The following is a 17257-nucleotide window of genomic DNA, read 5'->3' on the forward strand; positions in this document are numbered from 1 at the left end:
TAGCGGAAATGTAAAGTTTATGACGTAGAAAAAAAGGGAAGGTATAGTATGTGTGTGGCAAGGCTCTATGTATTCCATAGAGGCTTCCTGTTTATATTAGTTGTTATGTTTGGTGTATGGCATTAACAAGAACGGAATACTTAGTGCTTAACACTGCTCTGTGTTGGGGGAAATTAATGAATCTTCATCGGGCTTGGACGATATATCTTTATTTTGATATATTTATCCATGCAGTGCATCTACCAAAGTAACAAGCACAGCCAAACTGCATCCTATATATCTCATTATACTCTAATTGTACTTGTCTACCAAATACTGTAATACTCATTTGAGGATTGGACTTTTGTAGGTAGTGTAGCAGGAAGACAGTAACTTCTCATTCTTAACCCTCTGGGTATAATTCATTTGGTGTTGCCTGGAAATCAAGGCTAGGGTATAGTCCACTTTAAGTTCCTTCTTTCTCAGGTTTATATAGAGAAAGTGGCATGTTGGATTGTTAATTAGGTTGCTTGCTGGTTGATGTCAGACGGCTAACACACTTTAGTTGCATGCTGAACCAAAGTTGAAGGATCAAATGAAATGAGACGTTTGAATACACTTCAATATAAATTACACTCTAGTGTGTACCACTAAAACGTGATGGCGCCAATAGGGTTTTAGTATTCATACTCTTTTCCATTCCTATATCGTTCAGTAATGTATCCTTTTTCACTGGCTCAGCCATGTTTTACACAGCGATGCCTCACTTTTTTCAATCCAATCTTATCAATTCCTATTCAAATTAATCAAAGGTAAAGTAATATTGTAATGTGGATTAATATAATATACATACACGTCCTAATATTTTCTAGTAATTCACTATTTTGTATGGCTTTGTTTTTCCTAGAATTCTTTGAATTGGGAGATTATCATTATACTTGTATGTCGTTGGCAGAGTGATGTAACTAAGTCTATACACAACTTTGTAAAGAATTAACACTTCAAAAGACTGCCCAACCTTTTGATGAATGTAGCCTTGCATGAACATTTTCTATAAAGTTGATTTCTATCAATATGTTGTTTGTGTTAAAATATCTATTTTATAATTACTCCCAAGTATATGAGGAAAACCTTTGAATTACCACGTTGGCATATGATTGTATACTGGACACTTTCCGAATGCTCTTTAACATAAATAAAAAATGAACTGAAAAATAATATAAAAGTATGTGTGACAAGGCCAAGATGGCGGCTTGACCTTATGCTTTTTATTAATTTTTTACCGAGTTCCGCACCAAACTTCAGAAAGATTGTGGAAACAAAACTAGTTTACAGTCATTGCTATTTTTATTTGTTCAATATATAAAAAATGTTCCTGAATAATAATTTGCTAATTTATTTCAGGATGTTCATGCGAAGTTGTGACAAAAAAAAGAAAGGAAGAAGCTATCAGTTCTATTGCTAACAACAAGAGAGGAACGTGCTTATAGACTATGAGGTTTCTGTGTTATGCACTATAGCCCGTTACCATATATGTGATTGAATATTATCTGCTGTTGGCTTGTGTGGATGTATGTATGTGTTATGCAACATAGCTGACTTGAAACATTGTTAACAGTTTCAAGGCCATGGGCCTTTCTCATGATGGGGCGGCAGGGTAGCCTAGTGGTTAGAGCGTTGGACTAGTAACCGGCACATTCAGAGCGGGGTGTTGCGAGAACAAGCGGTCTTTTGTTAGATAACAGGAGCCAGGTGCGAGATAACGGTATGAGCGCATGGATGTTCTTCGCAGCAACAGTTACAGCTATCAACAGAAGCGCCAAGAGGCGGGGACCCGCCTGAGCGCCTGCAATAGGCTGTGCAAGTTTAAACCACGCCCAGCCTCTACTGTGATAGGCCAACAGACGGGTTGGAACTGTCTATCACAGTATAAAGAATACTGTTTACATACATCTTGCCAGTTCGCTGTTTGCCCTGCGAGGTGGGACAGAGAGCCCGTATATACGAAAATTCCATTTACCACTTATTGCTTGGCTAATAAAAAATACATAGTATAAGATCGGTGACTAATTGTCATATTTATCCTGATACCAGATTCGAATTGACGCAAATCTAACAAGACTCCCTGCCATAACTACGCTTTCCCTATGGATAATATCATGCTGTTGAAGGTGACGAGTTCCCCTCTTTACCGGTTACTCCGTGCAAACCTCCACCCTGCAAAAAAAAAAATATGGACTCTGAGGTCGTGGCCACCCTCTCCTCACTCATCAACTCCAGGTCTGACGCCATTGAAGGAAATAGTAGGTGCGAACACCATGGTAATCGAAGGCTTGAAACAGACTGTAGAGTTTGCATGTAGTGAAATCAAGGATGTGAAAATGAGTTGAAAAAAGTGTTGAAAAGGTGGTACAGAATTCAATGTATACCACAGACGTCTCACTGATCTGGAGCAATACACAACCAGATGGAACCTGAGACTACGGCGTGCCAGAGGTGGAGAATGAAGATGTGCGACGAGAGGCTATCAGCATCTGCCAAGAAGTTATGTCTGCATGGTATAACAAACGTTGGTGATACTATCGACGTTGTGCATCGTCTCGGTAAGAAGCAACAGCAAAACGATTCAAGACCAAGGGGTATCATCATCCTCTTCACTAACAGATTCTACAGGGATGCGTCTGGAAAGCTGCTAGGAAGAACGCATTCCTTCAGAGCCATGGTCTGCGTTTCGCCGAGCATCTCAGCCCGGAGGACATAGAAAGAAGGAACAAGTTGTGGCCAACGATCAAGAAAGCACGAAATTAGGGTAAGGTGAAGGCTTCGTCGGAGGACGAGGCTTCATCAACGGTTCGGAAATCAATATTCCTCCCTGGAATCTCACCCGAAGGAACAGATTGATGGTTTCAGGCATGGTATTCTCATTTTCCTTGTACTGATTTAACTTTTACCAAACAAGACCCAGGTGACATTTTTTTCTGAATACTCAGGTACTTCAATAATTTATTAGCTTGTTCTTGTATGACCAGACCAGAAGAAGGCTTATTTTGTTTACAAACTCACGAAGAAGACTGAAAGTTTTTTATGCATACCGTAAGGGGCATACATGTCTGCTCTGACTTCACATGGTTCTTGTTCTATTTAGTTATTAATACTTATTTCCAAGTGAAAAAGGTCCTTGGAATGTGTATATGTAAAACACGTTTTATTCTTTGTTGTTTAATGATCCGTTTTCATATACACTTAAAATAGTAGGTATCATTTTATTTTTTAAATGATTGTTTTGTATTTCTCAGAATAGTACCTGATTACACTAAAGAGGGTTTTTAGTCTCTCTTACTACAGAGAACCCTTGGTTTGGTCTTGAACATAATTTTCAGTTGACTTGAATTTCAAAACTAGCTCAGAGTTTATGGTTTAAGCTATTTTCACTTTAAGTTTACTTAAATGGTGCAGATCTCGGTTCCTTATCGCTTAAGTTCACTGCTTCCACGTTATTGACTCATCCTACAGTTTTATACTTTTATATTATATTAGTTGTTTTGTCTTTGTCTATAGTTTCCCTTAATGCTAGGGGGTTACGAAGCAATGTGAAGCGCAAGGCTGTCATTTTTATTTGCTAAACAATTTAGAACAGATCTTTGTTCTCACTCAATTTCTGCTGACGTCAACTTATGGAGGTCACAGTGGGGCAAATATATTTGGCTCTCCCATGGATCTGAACGCTCCGCTGGTGTCACCACAATGGAAAATACCTTTGGTGGTAATATTCTACACTCTGTGACCCCTTTGGTCACTTTATTTGTCTTGTGATCAGTTACAATGACATTACACTCATTACTGTAAACTACTACGGGTACAACACCAAACATGAGAATGATGAGTTACAATGACATTACGCTCATTACTGTAAACTTCTACAGGTACAACACCAAACATGAGAATGATGAGTTACAATGACATTACACTCATTACTGTAAACTACTATGGGTACAACACCAAACATGAGAATGATGAGTTGCTTGAATCTAGAGAGAAACATATACTTCATTGGTTATCTAAATTTCCCAATTCGTTATTATTGATAGGAAGGGACTTTAACATGACTATAGATAATTGAACTGATAGATGGCCCCCAGGTTGTCCAACCAGTCAGAATTTGGTCATCAAAAAGAAAGGAGGACCAAGGCACTCTTCATATAATTAATTAAAATGCCTTTATTAGTATGGCATGTTGAATAGAAACAACGTTTTTAAAAACATCCGCGTTTCGGCTGCATGGCCTTCGTCAGGGAGTACAAAAAAAAAGGAATACAATGTCCTCTTTTGAACAGCTTTTCCAATTAGCCCTAATTGGAAGAGGGAAATTGATTGGACCTTTGTGTACCTTAGTAGCGCTTCCCTTCCTCCTCTTTCTACCAGTCAGAATTTGGGTTTAATACTTTTTATGGAAAAGTTTGATCTTATATATATGGAGAGAGAGGTTTCCGGCTGACAGATCGTTCACTTGGAGTAACAAAACAGGTTCCAGACAGTCCAGAATAGATTTTTACAAATATTTTTACTACTCCCCTCACAGACAATAGGGCCATTTACATTGATATCAAAATATTTACCCCTGATACTAACCTTGGTAGCGCATCCTACTTAAATAGCTCATTATTAAATAAGGATATAGTTAAGTTTGAGGTTAAAGATCTGCTCTCACACGTTTGGGAAAGGGCTTGTGAAGAAAAATCTTATTGCAAGAACTGGGAGCTCTTTAAATTTGAGATGTCCAAATACCTTAGAAAATCTGGTAGTAATCTTGCTAAGACTAGAAGAGCTGAGGAGGAAAAGGTGATCATTAAGATAACTTCCCTTTCTCAGAGGTCCCCAGCCGGCCTCTCGGGGAAGGAGAAAATGGAACTGATTGAGTTACAAAATAGACTGGATAATACATGTAGATTAAAATATCTGGATAATATATATAGATTAAATAAACTGGATAATATATATATATATATATAATAAATCAACTGGATAATATATATAGATTAAATAAACTGGATAATATATTAATTAAAGTTCAAACCCCCGAGCTGACAAGGTACAAATCTGTCGTTCTGCCCCTGAACAGGCAGTTAACCCACTGTTCCGAGGCCGTCATTGAAAATAAGAATTTGTTCTTAACTGACTTGCCTAGTTAAATAAAGGTTAAATAAAGGTTAAATAAATAAAACATAATGACTGTTATGTTTGGAAGAAAAAGGGGAAGGCTTGCAAGCCGAAGAACAACTGTGAAGTACGGGGCTGGCAGCATCATGGGGCTGCTGCTTTACTGCAGGAGAGACTGGTGCACTTCACAAAATAGATGGCATCATGAGAATGGAAAATTATGTGGATATATTGAAGCCACATCTCAAGACATCAGTTAAAGCTTGGTCGCAAATGGGTCTTCCCAAGCATACTTCCAAAATTGTGGCAAAATGGCTTAAGGACAACAAAGTCAAGGTATTGGAGTGACCATCACAAAGCCCTCACCTCAATCCTATAGAACATTTGTGAGCAGAACTGAAAAAGTGTGTGCGAGCAAGGAGGCTTACAAACCTGACTCAGCTCTGTCAGGAGGAATGGGCCAAAATTCACCCAACGTATTGTGGGAAGCTTGTGGAAGGCTACCCGAATCGTTTGACCCAAGTTAAACAATTTAAAGGCACTGCTACAAAAAACGAATTGCGTGTATGTGAACTTCTGACCCACTGGGACTGTAATTGGTCCATTCAACAACAGAGCGATACAAACCTTGTATTCATGTAAGGGATCTATGGCAAGACATCAGTAGATTTATATTTGTACACATTTATGAAGATTTTACACTATTATGGAGAGCTGTATGGCTTGGATTCTTTACCTACGATAGAAATAAGTTGAAACAATTTTATTTCATTTAATTGTTTTGGCCAAATTTCATATTCACAAATGTAAATTTAGAAAAGAAAACACATTTTCTTACCTTACAAAAAGAAATTGAACTATATTTTAAGACAAATACTCTACTAACAAAAAAGCTGTTACACTTATAATTGTATGTATGTCCCTTATGGTCCATGTGTAATGTGATATTGTACCCCCTAGCCCAATTGTCCTTTGTATATTCGTTATATATACTTGTGTTCCTCATGTACTTTTTGTATTGATTTGTTATTAATAATAAAAAACAATTAAAAAATAGGTATATGTGTGTGTGGGGCGGAGTTACGTTGGGGGTATTTGCCCGGTCATTGGCTAGAATAGTCCCACCTGATCTCGCCTCACTTCCTTCTTTGAGGACATGTATTTCCATTGTTAAAGCGGTTACTCAACCATTTTGTCAATCTAATAGATCATCTTTGGTCATACATTAACTTTCAATAAGGGACTTTAACCGGCTGCTTTATCTTTTTCTTCATCCTATCAAAAATAGTTTTTTTTCTATGCTCAAACCAGTTATCCATATTTTATGTCTCCCAAGGCTACACACACAGAACCAAGAGAGAGATTTTATCAACCCTTACCAAAACAGAAGTAATGTGGGAAGGATATGGACATTTCTGTGGTTTTAAAGGGGAAATGGCACAGATCCTTCTTTCCAAAACCACCCCAGACTTTCTGTGACATTCACATGTTAGGCCTATGTGACATCCGAAATGTTATATTGTCATTTAATTCCATATTTGGAGTTGTTCATTCATCTAAACATCCTCTTAACTCTAAATGTAATTTTATGACCGATTCATTGAACTCAAATAGCCTATAATAATATATTACATTTTTATAGTGCTTTTCATAGACGTAAAGCATTTCAAGAGCAAAAAACAAACAAGCAGTATACTGTATCAGGTCAACCAATAGAGGCCAAGTCTTTCAGTGCTGCATCCTCTGCTGATGGAGAGGGTCAGTTCAGGGCTTGAGCGGGGAGAGCTGGTCAGATGGTAGATGATATTGATGGAGTCTGCTGATGATCTTGTAGAGGGCAAGTCTGGGAACCAGCCTGACTCTTACAGCCACCCTCTTCCACTCTGTGTAACACCACTTGGGTGATGTCTCAGCAGCTCTGGGTGCCAGAAAGCTCACCACACAAGGATCAGAATAGTAGCCAGTCGTCCTCACTGTGAGCCCTCTGCCTAAGCTCTGTCTCCCAGTCTCCTCACGCTTCAGGCAACTCCTCAAATGATGTTAGCAGAAGATCAGAAATTGGCAGCTAGGTGAAACAAAAAAAGATGGTACTCTGTCCAGATGCATTTTTTCAAAAAGAGACATTAGCCAAAAAGTGTTAACCTATCAGTCAATCTTCAAATACTCGTCTCAAAAATACCAGATATAGGTAATAAAAACTCAAATGTTATCTAAAAACTAAAGCGCTGATTATAAATCAACAATTAAAATCACCTCAAAATAATTAAATATGTACACATTTACAGCTCTGTGCTCAGGCTGCAACCTGGTCTCAGAGCATTTGATATTATCCTGTACGTAAATCTGCGGTACGCAATTTAATATGAAACTGTATGTTACGTTTAATATGGTATATATTCATTTTTGAATATCCATATCCATCATTTCATATGATATGTTACAAATTACAATTGATATTATATGTTATGAATTTGCTAAATACACAATATGTTATGAATTTTCAAAACGTTTGATATGTTACAAATTCTAGCTAGGCTAGAGGTTAGTGTTTAGTTTAGGAGTTATGATAAAGGGTTATGGTTAAGGTCATGGGAAGGGTTAGCTAAAAGGGTTAAGGTTAGGGGAAGGGTTAGCTAACATGTTGCGAAGTAGCAAATAAGTCGTAAGTTGTTAATTAGCTAAAACGCTGAAGTTGTCCATGATGACATTCAAACTCACAAACTTTGAGTTGCTAGACGTTACCATTACACCCACCATTATGCCTTAAGAAACAATCTGTCTTATGTAACCATACCAAACATAACATATGATAATACTTTTAGTGTCCCGGATTTACGTATACTATGTTGCATCTAGTCTATGAGACCAGGCTGAGGCTGTTATTAGGGTGCCATGACAACTATAGAACTCATATGCTTGAAATATGGAAATACATGGAACCTTGAATCATGATTATTTAATCTTCTGATTTAATCAAGCCTCTTGTTTTCCTGTTCTATTTTGGAAAGAAGTTTAGGTGACAAGCTGATGGGACTATGGGCTATAGGTAACAAACTCTGCTCGAATGACGGCTATATTATGACGCACCTTAGAACTTGTAAATGTGCGCCAGAAGAGTACTCTGTCCTAGTCATATCCAAAAGGCCCGAGGATGCGCCTCAAGCTGCGGAACCTTCTACAGTTCATGTGGAACAGGAGGTCCAACAGCGGGCCCCAATGTGTGCCATACATCCGCGACATCAGACAGCTGCAGAGCGAGGGGTTCTACCGAGTTTATCTCGGTGAAACCGAGTTTCCAGAGGGTCTGATCACTGGTGACATCTCCGCGGCAACGGACGCCTCTAGCAGCAGACACAGCTGGAGCGTCATCCACGCGGGAGGTCAGAGAGGATGGGTTCCATGGAATTACAAACTACTGTTCCACTGTAACGGTGTCTCCTCACTGCAGCCTTCAGGGGAAATATTTGAAGAGTTGTGTGGCAGTTTAAGGGAGAACTACGGGAAATGTGCAATAGTAGTGAACAATCATAGCTGGAGGTCACCAAGGAAAGTTGACGATTGTAACTTCGCAGGGTACGTTCATCACCTGCCCGAGGCCCCAGTGGATCTCATACCTATGAGCTGCTGCCCGACGTTGGCGCGCGCGTACGGACACGAGCTTATTCAAATCCCATTCCAGTGCGCGCACCTGTGCCCTCTGAACAGCGCTTGGTCCACGGTGAAGTGGTTTGCGACCAACGACCATGGGAAGTATTCGGAGGCCATTTACGATCGTGACACTCTACATAAATACGTCTATTGGAATGAGCTGATGGAGGGAGCTCTGAAGAAGATGACCAAGAGGAAATGGGAGGAAGCATTGTCTCGAGTTAGGAAGAATGAGAATCATTACATAAATGACAAGCAGTGACAACGGGTTCATTCAGACTATATAAAAGAGATGACATTGGCTAAGGGACTTTTTGTTTGTTTGTTGGTAAAAGTATAGTTTCCATGTATTGTGAGGTTAGTGCTATGGTCTCTGCCAAAAGGTCTAAACCTTTATGGCACAGGATAATGTGCTCACCCCATACTGCAATGTTATTGATTCAAGCAAGGTTCCTGCTCCTTCTCAATCACAACTGTACATTACAAAATGCTATGACTCATTAAGATTCATAGAATTAAATAAAACTTGTTACAGATTATCAATGTATTTAGAATCAAAGGAATGCAATGAATTTACAACCAAATCACATGTTCAGACAGTGAAACATGTTTTAAATAGGCCTGGATATTAACATACACTACCGGTTAAATTTTTAGAACACCTACTCATTCAAGGGTTTTCTTTTTTTTAAACTATTTTCTACATTGTAGAATAATAGTGAAGACATAAAAACTATGAAATAACACATATGTTATCACCCTTTACCTTGATGACAGCTTTGCACACTCTTGGCATTCTCTCAACCAGCTTCATGAGGTAGTCACCTGGAATGCATTTAAATTAACAGGTGTACCTTGCTGAAAGTTAATTTGTGGAATTTCTTTCCTTATTGCATTTGAGCCAATCAGTTGTGTTGTGACAACGTAGGGGTGTATACAGTAGATACCCATATTTGGTAAAAGATCAAGTCCATATAATGGCAAGAACATCTCAAATAAGCAAAGATTTAGAATTCAAGGCACACTTAACCAACATGGCTACCACAACATTCTGCAGCGATCCACCATGCCATCTGGTTTTGGCTTTGTGGGACTATCATTTGTTTTTCAACAGGACAATGACCCAACACACCTCCAGGCTGGGTAAGGGCTATTTTGCAGATGGAGTACTGCATCAGATGACCTGGCCTCCACAATCCCCCAACCTCAACCAAATTGAGACGGTTTGGGATGAGTCAGACGGCAGAGTGAAGTAAAAGCAGCCAACAAGTGCTCAGTATATGTGGGAACTCCTGCAAGACTGTTTGAAAAGCATTCCAGGTGAAGCTGGTTGAGAGAATCCCTAGAGTGTGCAAAGCTGTCATCAAGGCAAAGGGGGGCTTTTTGAAGAATCTCAAATATATTTTGATTTGTTTAACACTTTTTTGGTTACTACATGAGTCCATATGTTATTTCATCATTGATGTCTACACTATTATTCTATAATGAAGAAAATAGTAAAAATAAATCAAAACCCTTGAATGAGTAAGTGTTCTAAAACTTATGACCTGTAGTGTATGTAGACGAGGTGATTCATTTAATCAAGGTTTTTTTAAGACACCAACTTATTACATCTTTAAAAAATAATAATGTTTAAGCTGCATTTCTAGAACAGTTTCAAATGTCATACAACATAGGTTGCTCTGGTAAGTAGCTGTAGGACATTCTCATGGTCAGTCAGATACCTCCAGTCCAGTCAGAATTGCTCTTTCCTCCAACAAAAATGCTGCCATACAGTGTATCTCAATAATCCACAGTACCCTCATCCCCTCACGTCCACAGTACCCTCATCCCCTCACATCCACAGTACCCTCATCCCCTCACATCCAAACTATCTTCATCTACACTGATCTGTAACTGGACTGGTTGAAAATCAACACCCCCCAGACTGGAATAGAGGATTGGTCAAAGCAACATGACAAAGTTGATCCTGTTTTCTGAAATCAGTGCAGATGGAAAGACGATGAAAGGATGGAGAGATGAGAGGAAGCCCATTTAGACCACTGTCGACTGGATCTCTTCGCTGCTTCAGTGTGTGGTCAGGTGGATCAGACGTTTCCTCCTACGATCCTCCTCAGCAGTGTGGCCAGACCTCCTTTAGAGATCTGTAATGGCGTCTTCTCCTCCTTGTTCTCTATGTACAGTGGTGCAAAAAAGTATTTAGTCAGCCACCAATTGTGCAAGTTCTCCCACTTAAAAAGATGAGAGAGGCCTGTAATTTTCATCATAGGTATACTTCAACTATGACAGACAAAATTAGGGGGAAAAAATCCAGAAAATCACATTGTAGGATTTTTTATGAATTTCTTTGCAAATGATGGTGGAAAATCCCACCTTTGGGATTAATTGAACGCTCCTCTATGTTTCCCCTTCACAATAACAGCACTTTCAGTTGACGGGGGCAGCTTTAGCAGGGCAGAAATTTGACAAACTAACTTGTTGGAAAGGCGGCATCCTATGAAGATGCCACGTTGAAAGTCACTGAGCTCTTCAGTTAGGCAATTAACGTTATATTTCCAATTTTTGTCTATGGAGATCGCATGACAGTGTGCTCGATTTTATACACCTGTCAGCAACAGGTGTGGCTTAACTAGCCATATCCACTCATTTGAAGGCGTGTCCACATACTTTTGTATATATAGTGTAGCAGCTAACTGACTGCTGCCTGAAACAGCCAGCTAACGTTAGCTGGTTATTCATTTCAAGTGATGATCATTTACCTGGTCCGTTTCGCAAGCGAGCGATTTATCCGTTAAAATGCATGTCTTTAATTTGTCAAATTCCCCAGTGAAGGCTAAATTACAGACTTCCACATTTGAAACAGTCTGCTCCATTACGAACGATAGCTAGCTCAACTCACTATGCGGCAAATTGAACTGAAATAAACAGCAACATGCCTCAGGAAATTACCTAGGTTCTATTTCCGGGTTAAGTGCGTTTAAATGGAGGTTTCATAATAAACGCTTCCAGCAGAATGGTGGGAATTTTGCTCCACGATTGGTGGAGGGACCGGAAAAGCTGCGCTTTGGAAAGTGTTTTAAAAAATGATGGGAATGACTGGAATTCTAGTGTTGGTGGAAGGAAACGTCACAGTTGTATCAAGTAAAGAAAAAGCAAATGTCCTAGGTGGTGCGTTTGAAGCTGTTCATAGATGTGAGCACCTTGGTGATGAGAGTAAGAGGAGACGTGGGGAGAAGTTAAACGAGCATGGATATGTTTTAAAGAGAAAGGGGGAGTCAGGAGATGCTATGGATGCAACGTTCTCTATGTTTGAGATGACAAGGGTGTTGGAGGGCTGCAGGTGGACTGCTCCTGGAGAAGATAGGGTGTTATGTGATGTTTAAGCATGCCATGGACAGTATGTTGGAAGCATTATTAGGGTTGTATAATAGGGTGTGGAAGACTGAGTTGATACCTGCTGGGTGGAAACATGCGGTGGTGTTGCTGTTTGTAAAACCAGGTAAAGATCCCTTGGGGCTGTCAGTTATAAGGCCTATTGCACTGATGTCCAACATGTTAATTGATGGAAAAGTTGATAGTGAGCAGGATGATGTATCTCTTGGAAGTCAGGGGTTTGATGAGCGTAGTCAGAGTGGGTTCAGGAGAGGGTGGTCTGCCATGGATTCCCTGGTGACAGTTAGTGCAGAGATAGCCAAGGGCCTGACAATAAAAGAGGATGACTATTGTGTATTTTGACATGTGGAATGAAGGGTTGTTGATCAAGTTGAGTGCATTGTGCTTTGGGGGACGTCTGTGTAACTGGATCATGGTCTTCCTGTTCGATCGAGTCATGCGGGTGGGTTCAGAATTGTCAATGAGGTTTGAAGTGGACAATGGTACTCTTCAGGGAAGTGTGGTTTGTCTGGTGTTGTTCACCCTGATGATAGATTACATATTAAAGGAGGTGGGACAGGGAGTGGGTGTGGCCTTGCATGCCGATGATACATGCAAGAGAAATGGGAATGTGAAATATGTGATGAGGAAGATGCAAGAAGCTGTGGGAGTTGTGGAAGATTGGTCTTTAACATGGGGGTTTAGCATGTCTGTGGCCAAGTCCTGCTTTATGGTGTATTCTAGGAGGAAGGTTAAAGATGTTAGGCTACGCATGTGGTCAGGACATTCACTACCGGTCAAAAGTTTGGACAACACCTACTCATTCAAGGGTTTTTCTTTATTTGTACTATTTTCTACATTGTAGAATAATAGTGAAGATTTCAACACTATGAAATAACACATATGGAATCATGAGGTAACCAAACAAGTGTTAAACAAATCAAAATGTATTTTATATTTGAGATTCTTCAAATAGCCACCCTTTGCTGTCATCAAGCTGTCATCAAGGCAAAGGGTGACTATATTTGAATTAGTTGAACACTTTTTTTGTTTACTACATCATTCCATATGTGTTATTTCATCATTATGATATCTTCACCATTATTCTACATTGTAGAAGCTAGTACAAATAAAGAAAACCTTTGAATGAGTAGGTGTTCTAAAACTGTTGACCGGAAGTGTAGGTAGGGTGTGTTGGTAGTTTACGTATTTAAATATGGAGCCCCTAGTTCCACTCCTCACACCTCTGATACCTCCTTTGTCCCACCTCCCACACATGCGGTGACCTCACCCATTATAACCAGCATGTCAGAGATACAACCTCTCTTATCATCACCCAGTGCCTGGGCTTACCTCCGCTGTACCCGCACCCCACCATACCCGTCTGCGCATTATGCCCTGAATATATTCTACCATGCCCAGAAATCTGCTCCTTTTATTCTCTGTCCCCAACGCTCTAGGCGACCAGTTTTGATAGCCTTTAGCTGCACCCTCATCCTACTCCTACTCCTCCTCTGTTCCTCGGGTGATGTGGAGGTAAACCCAGGCCCTGCATGTCCCCAGGCACCCTCATTTGTTGACTTCTGTAATCGAAAAAGCCTTGGTTTCATGCATGTCAACTTCAGAAGCCTCCTCCCTAAGTTTGTTTTACTCACTGCTTTAGCACACTCTGCCAACCCTGATGTCCTTGCCGTGTCTGAATCCTGGCTTAGGAAGGCCACCAAAAATTCTGAGATTTCCATACCCAACTATAACACTTTCCGTCAAGATAGAACTGCCAAAGGGGGAGGAGTTAGCCTGCAAAGTTCTGTCATACTTTCCAGGTCTATGTGCAAACAGTTCGAACTTCTAATTAAAAAAATTAATCTCTCCAGAAATAAGTCTCTCACTGTTGCCACCTGCTACCGACCCACCTCAGCTCCCAGCTGTGCCCTGGACACCATCTGTGAATTGATCGCCCCCCATCTAGCTTCAGAGTTTGTTCTGTTAGGTGACCTAAACTGGGATATGCTTAACATCCCGGCAGTCCTACAATCTAAGCTAGATGCCCTCAATCTCACACAAATCATCAAGGAACCTACCAGGTACAACCCTAAGTCCGTAAACATGGGCACCCTAATTGACATTATCCTGACCAACTTGCCCTCCAAATACACCTCTGCTGTCTTCAATCAGGATCTCAGCGATCACTGCCTCATTGCCTGTATCCTCTACGGGTCCGCTGTCAAAAGACCACCCTTCATCACTGTCAAACGCTCCCTAAAACACTTCTGCGAGCAGGCCTTTCTAATCGACCTGGCCCGGGTATCCTGGAAGGATATTGACCTCATCCCGTCAGTTGAGGATGCCTGGTCATTCTTTAAAAGTAACTTTCTCACCATCTTAGATAAGCATGCTCCGTTCAAAAAATGCAGAACTAAGAACAGATATAGCCCTTGGTTCACTCCAGACCTGACTGCCCTCGACCAGCACAAAAACATCCTGTGGCAGACTGCAATAGCATCGAATAGTCCCCGCGATATGCAACTGTTCAGGGAAGTCAGGAATCAATACACGCAGTCAGTCAGGAAAGCAAAGGCCAGCTTTTTCAAGCAGAAATTTGCATCCTGTAGCTCTAACTCCAAAACATTCTGGAACACTGTAAAGTCCATGGAGAACAAGAGCACCTCCTCTCAGCTGCCCACTGCACTGAGGCTTGGTAACACGGTCACCACCGATAAATCCATGGAGAACAAGAGCACCTCCTCCCAGCTGCCCACTGCACTGAGGCTAGGTAACACAGTCACCACCGATAAATCCATGGAGAACAAGAGCACCTCCTCCCAGCTGCCCACTGCACTGAGGCTAGGTAACACGGTCACCACTGATAAATCCATGGAGGACAAGAGCACCTCCTCCCAGCTGCCCACTGCACTGAGGCTAGGTAACACAGTCACCACCGATAAATCCATGGAGGACAAGAGCACCTCCTCCCAGCTGACCACTGCACTGAGGCTAGGTAACACGGTCACCTCCTCCCAGCTGCCCACTGCACTGAGGCTAGGTAACACGGTCACCTCCTCCCAGCTGCCCACTGCACTGAGGCTAGGTAACACAGTCACCACCGATAAATCCATGGAGAACAAGAGCACCTCCTCCCAGCTGCCCACTGCACTGAGGCTAGGTAACACGGTCACCACCGATAAATCCATGGAGGACAAGAGCACCTCCTCCCAGCTGCCCACTGCACTGAGGCTAGGTAACACAGTCACCACCGATAAATCCATGGAGGACAAGAGCACCTCCTCCCAGCTGACCACTGCACTGAGGCTAGGTAACACGGTCACCTCCTCCCAGCTGCCCACTGCACTGAGGCTAGGTAACACGGTCACCTCCTCCCAGCTGCCCACTGCACTGAGGCTAGGTAACACAGTCACCACCGATAAATCCATGGAGAACAAGAGCACCTCCTCCCAGCTGCCCACTGCACTGAGGCTAGGTAACACGGTCACCACCGATAAATCCATGGAGGACAAGAGCACCTCCTCCCAGCTGCCCACTGCACTGAGGCTAGGTAACACAGTCACCACCGATAAATCCATGGAGGACAAGAGCACCTCCTCCCAGCTGACCACTGCACTGAGGCTAGGTAACACGGCCACCTCCTCCCAGCTGCCCACTGCACTGAGGCTAGGTAACACGGTCACCTCCTCCCAGCTGCCCACTGCACTGAGGCTAGGTAACAGAGTCACCACCGATAAATCCATGGAGAACAAGAGCACCTCCTCCCAGCTGCCCACTGCACTGAGGCTAGGTAACACGGTCACCACCGATAAATCCATGGAGGACAAGAGCACCTCCTCCCAGCTGCCCACTGCACTGAGGCTAGGTAACACAGTCACCACCGATAAATCCATGGAGGACAAGAGCACCTCCTCCCAGCTGACCACTGCACTGAGGCTAGGTAACACGGTCACCTCCTCCCAGCTGCCCACTGCACTGAGGCTAGGTAACACAGTCACCACCGATAAATCCATGGAGAACAAGAGCACCTCCTCCCAGCTGCCCACTGCACTGAGGCTAGGTAACACAGTCACCACCGATAAATCCATGGAGGACAAGAGCACCTCCTCCCAGCTGCCCACTGCACTGAGGCTAGGTAACACGGTCACCTCCCAGCTGCCCACTGCACTGAGGCTAGGTAACACAGTCACCACCGATAAATCCATGGAGAACAAGAGCACCTCCTCCCAGCTGCCCACTGCACTGAGGCTAGGTAACACGGTCACCACCGATAAATGCATGGAGAACAAGAGCACCTCCTCCCAGCTGCCCACTGCACTGAGGCTAGGTAACACGGTCACCACCGATAAATCCATGGAGGACAAGAGCACCTCCTCCCAGCTGCCCACTGCACTGAGGCTAGGTAACACAGTCACCACCGATAAATCCATGGAGGACAAGAGCACCTCCTCCCAGCTGACCACTGCACTGAGGCTAGGTAACACGGTCACCTCCTCCCAGCTGCCCACTGCACTGAGGCTAGGTAACACGGTCACCTCCTCTCAGCTGCCCACTGCACTGAGGCTAGGTAACACAGTCACCACCGATAAATCCATGGAGGACAAGAGCACCTCCTCCCAGCTGACCACTGCACTGAGGCTAGGTAACACGGTCACCTCCTCCCAGCTGCCCACTGCACTGAGGCTAGGTAACACGATCACCACCGATAAATCCGTGATACTCGAAAACTTCAAGCATTTCTCAACGGCTGGCCATGCCTTCCTCCTGGCTACTCCAACCTCAGCCAACGGCTGGCCATGCCTTCCTCCTGGCTACTCCAACCTCGGCCAACGGCTGGCCATGCCTTCCTCCTGGCTACTCCAACCTCGGCCAACGGCTGGCCATGCCTTCCTCCTGGCTACTCCAACCTCAGCCAACGGCTGGCCATGCCTTCCTCCTGGCTACTCCAACCTCAGCCAACGGCTGGCCATGCCTTCCTCCTGGCTACTCCAACCTCAGCCAACGGCTGGCCATGCCTTCCTCCTGGCTACTCCAACCTCAGCCAACGGCTGGCCATGCCTTCCTCCTGGCTACTCCAACCTCAGCCAACAGCTGGCCA

At 42.8% G+C, this 17257-nt stretch overlaps 1 protein-coding gene across 1 annotated transcript; it reads left to right on the forward strand.

The window, feature by feature from the left end:
* Positions 1–15: 15 nt before the first annotated feature.
* On the forward strand, positions 16–10570 carry LOC109879203 (protein FAM243-like). Its single transcript, XM_031789691.1, has one exon. The coding sequence runs from the start codon at positions 8288–8290 to the stop codon at positions 9044–9046; it is 759 nt and encodes a 252-aa protein (XP_031645551.1). The 5' UTR covers positions 16–8287; the 3' UTR covers positions 9047–10570.
* Positions 10571–17257: the final 6687 nt, after the last annotated feature.

Source organism: Oncorhynchus kisutch, linkage group LG15 (genome assembly GCF_002021735.2).
Source record: "Oncorhynchus kisutch isolate 150728-3 linkage group LG15, Okis_V2, whole genome shotgun sequence".
Taxonomy (NCBI): domain Eukaryota; kingdom Metazoa; phylum Chordata; class Actinopteri; order Salmoniformes; family Salmonidae; genus Oncorhynchus; species Oncorhynchus kisutch.

What these genes read in the sequence shown, in the direction of transcription:
- LOC109879203 (XM_031789691.1), top strand. Translation starts at nt 8,288, where the DNA reads ATGCGCCTCAAGCTGCGGAACCTTCTACAGTTCATGTGGAACAGGAGG.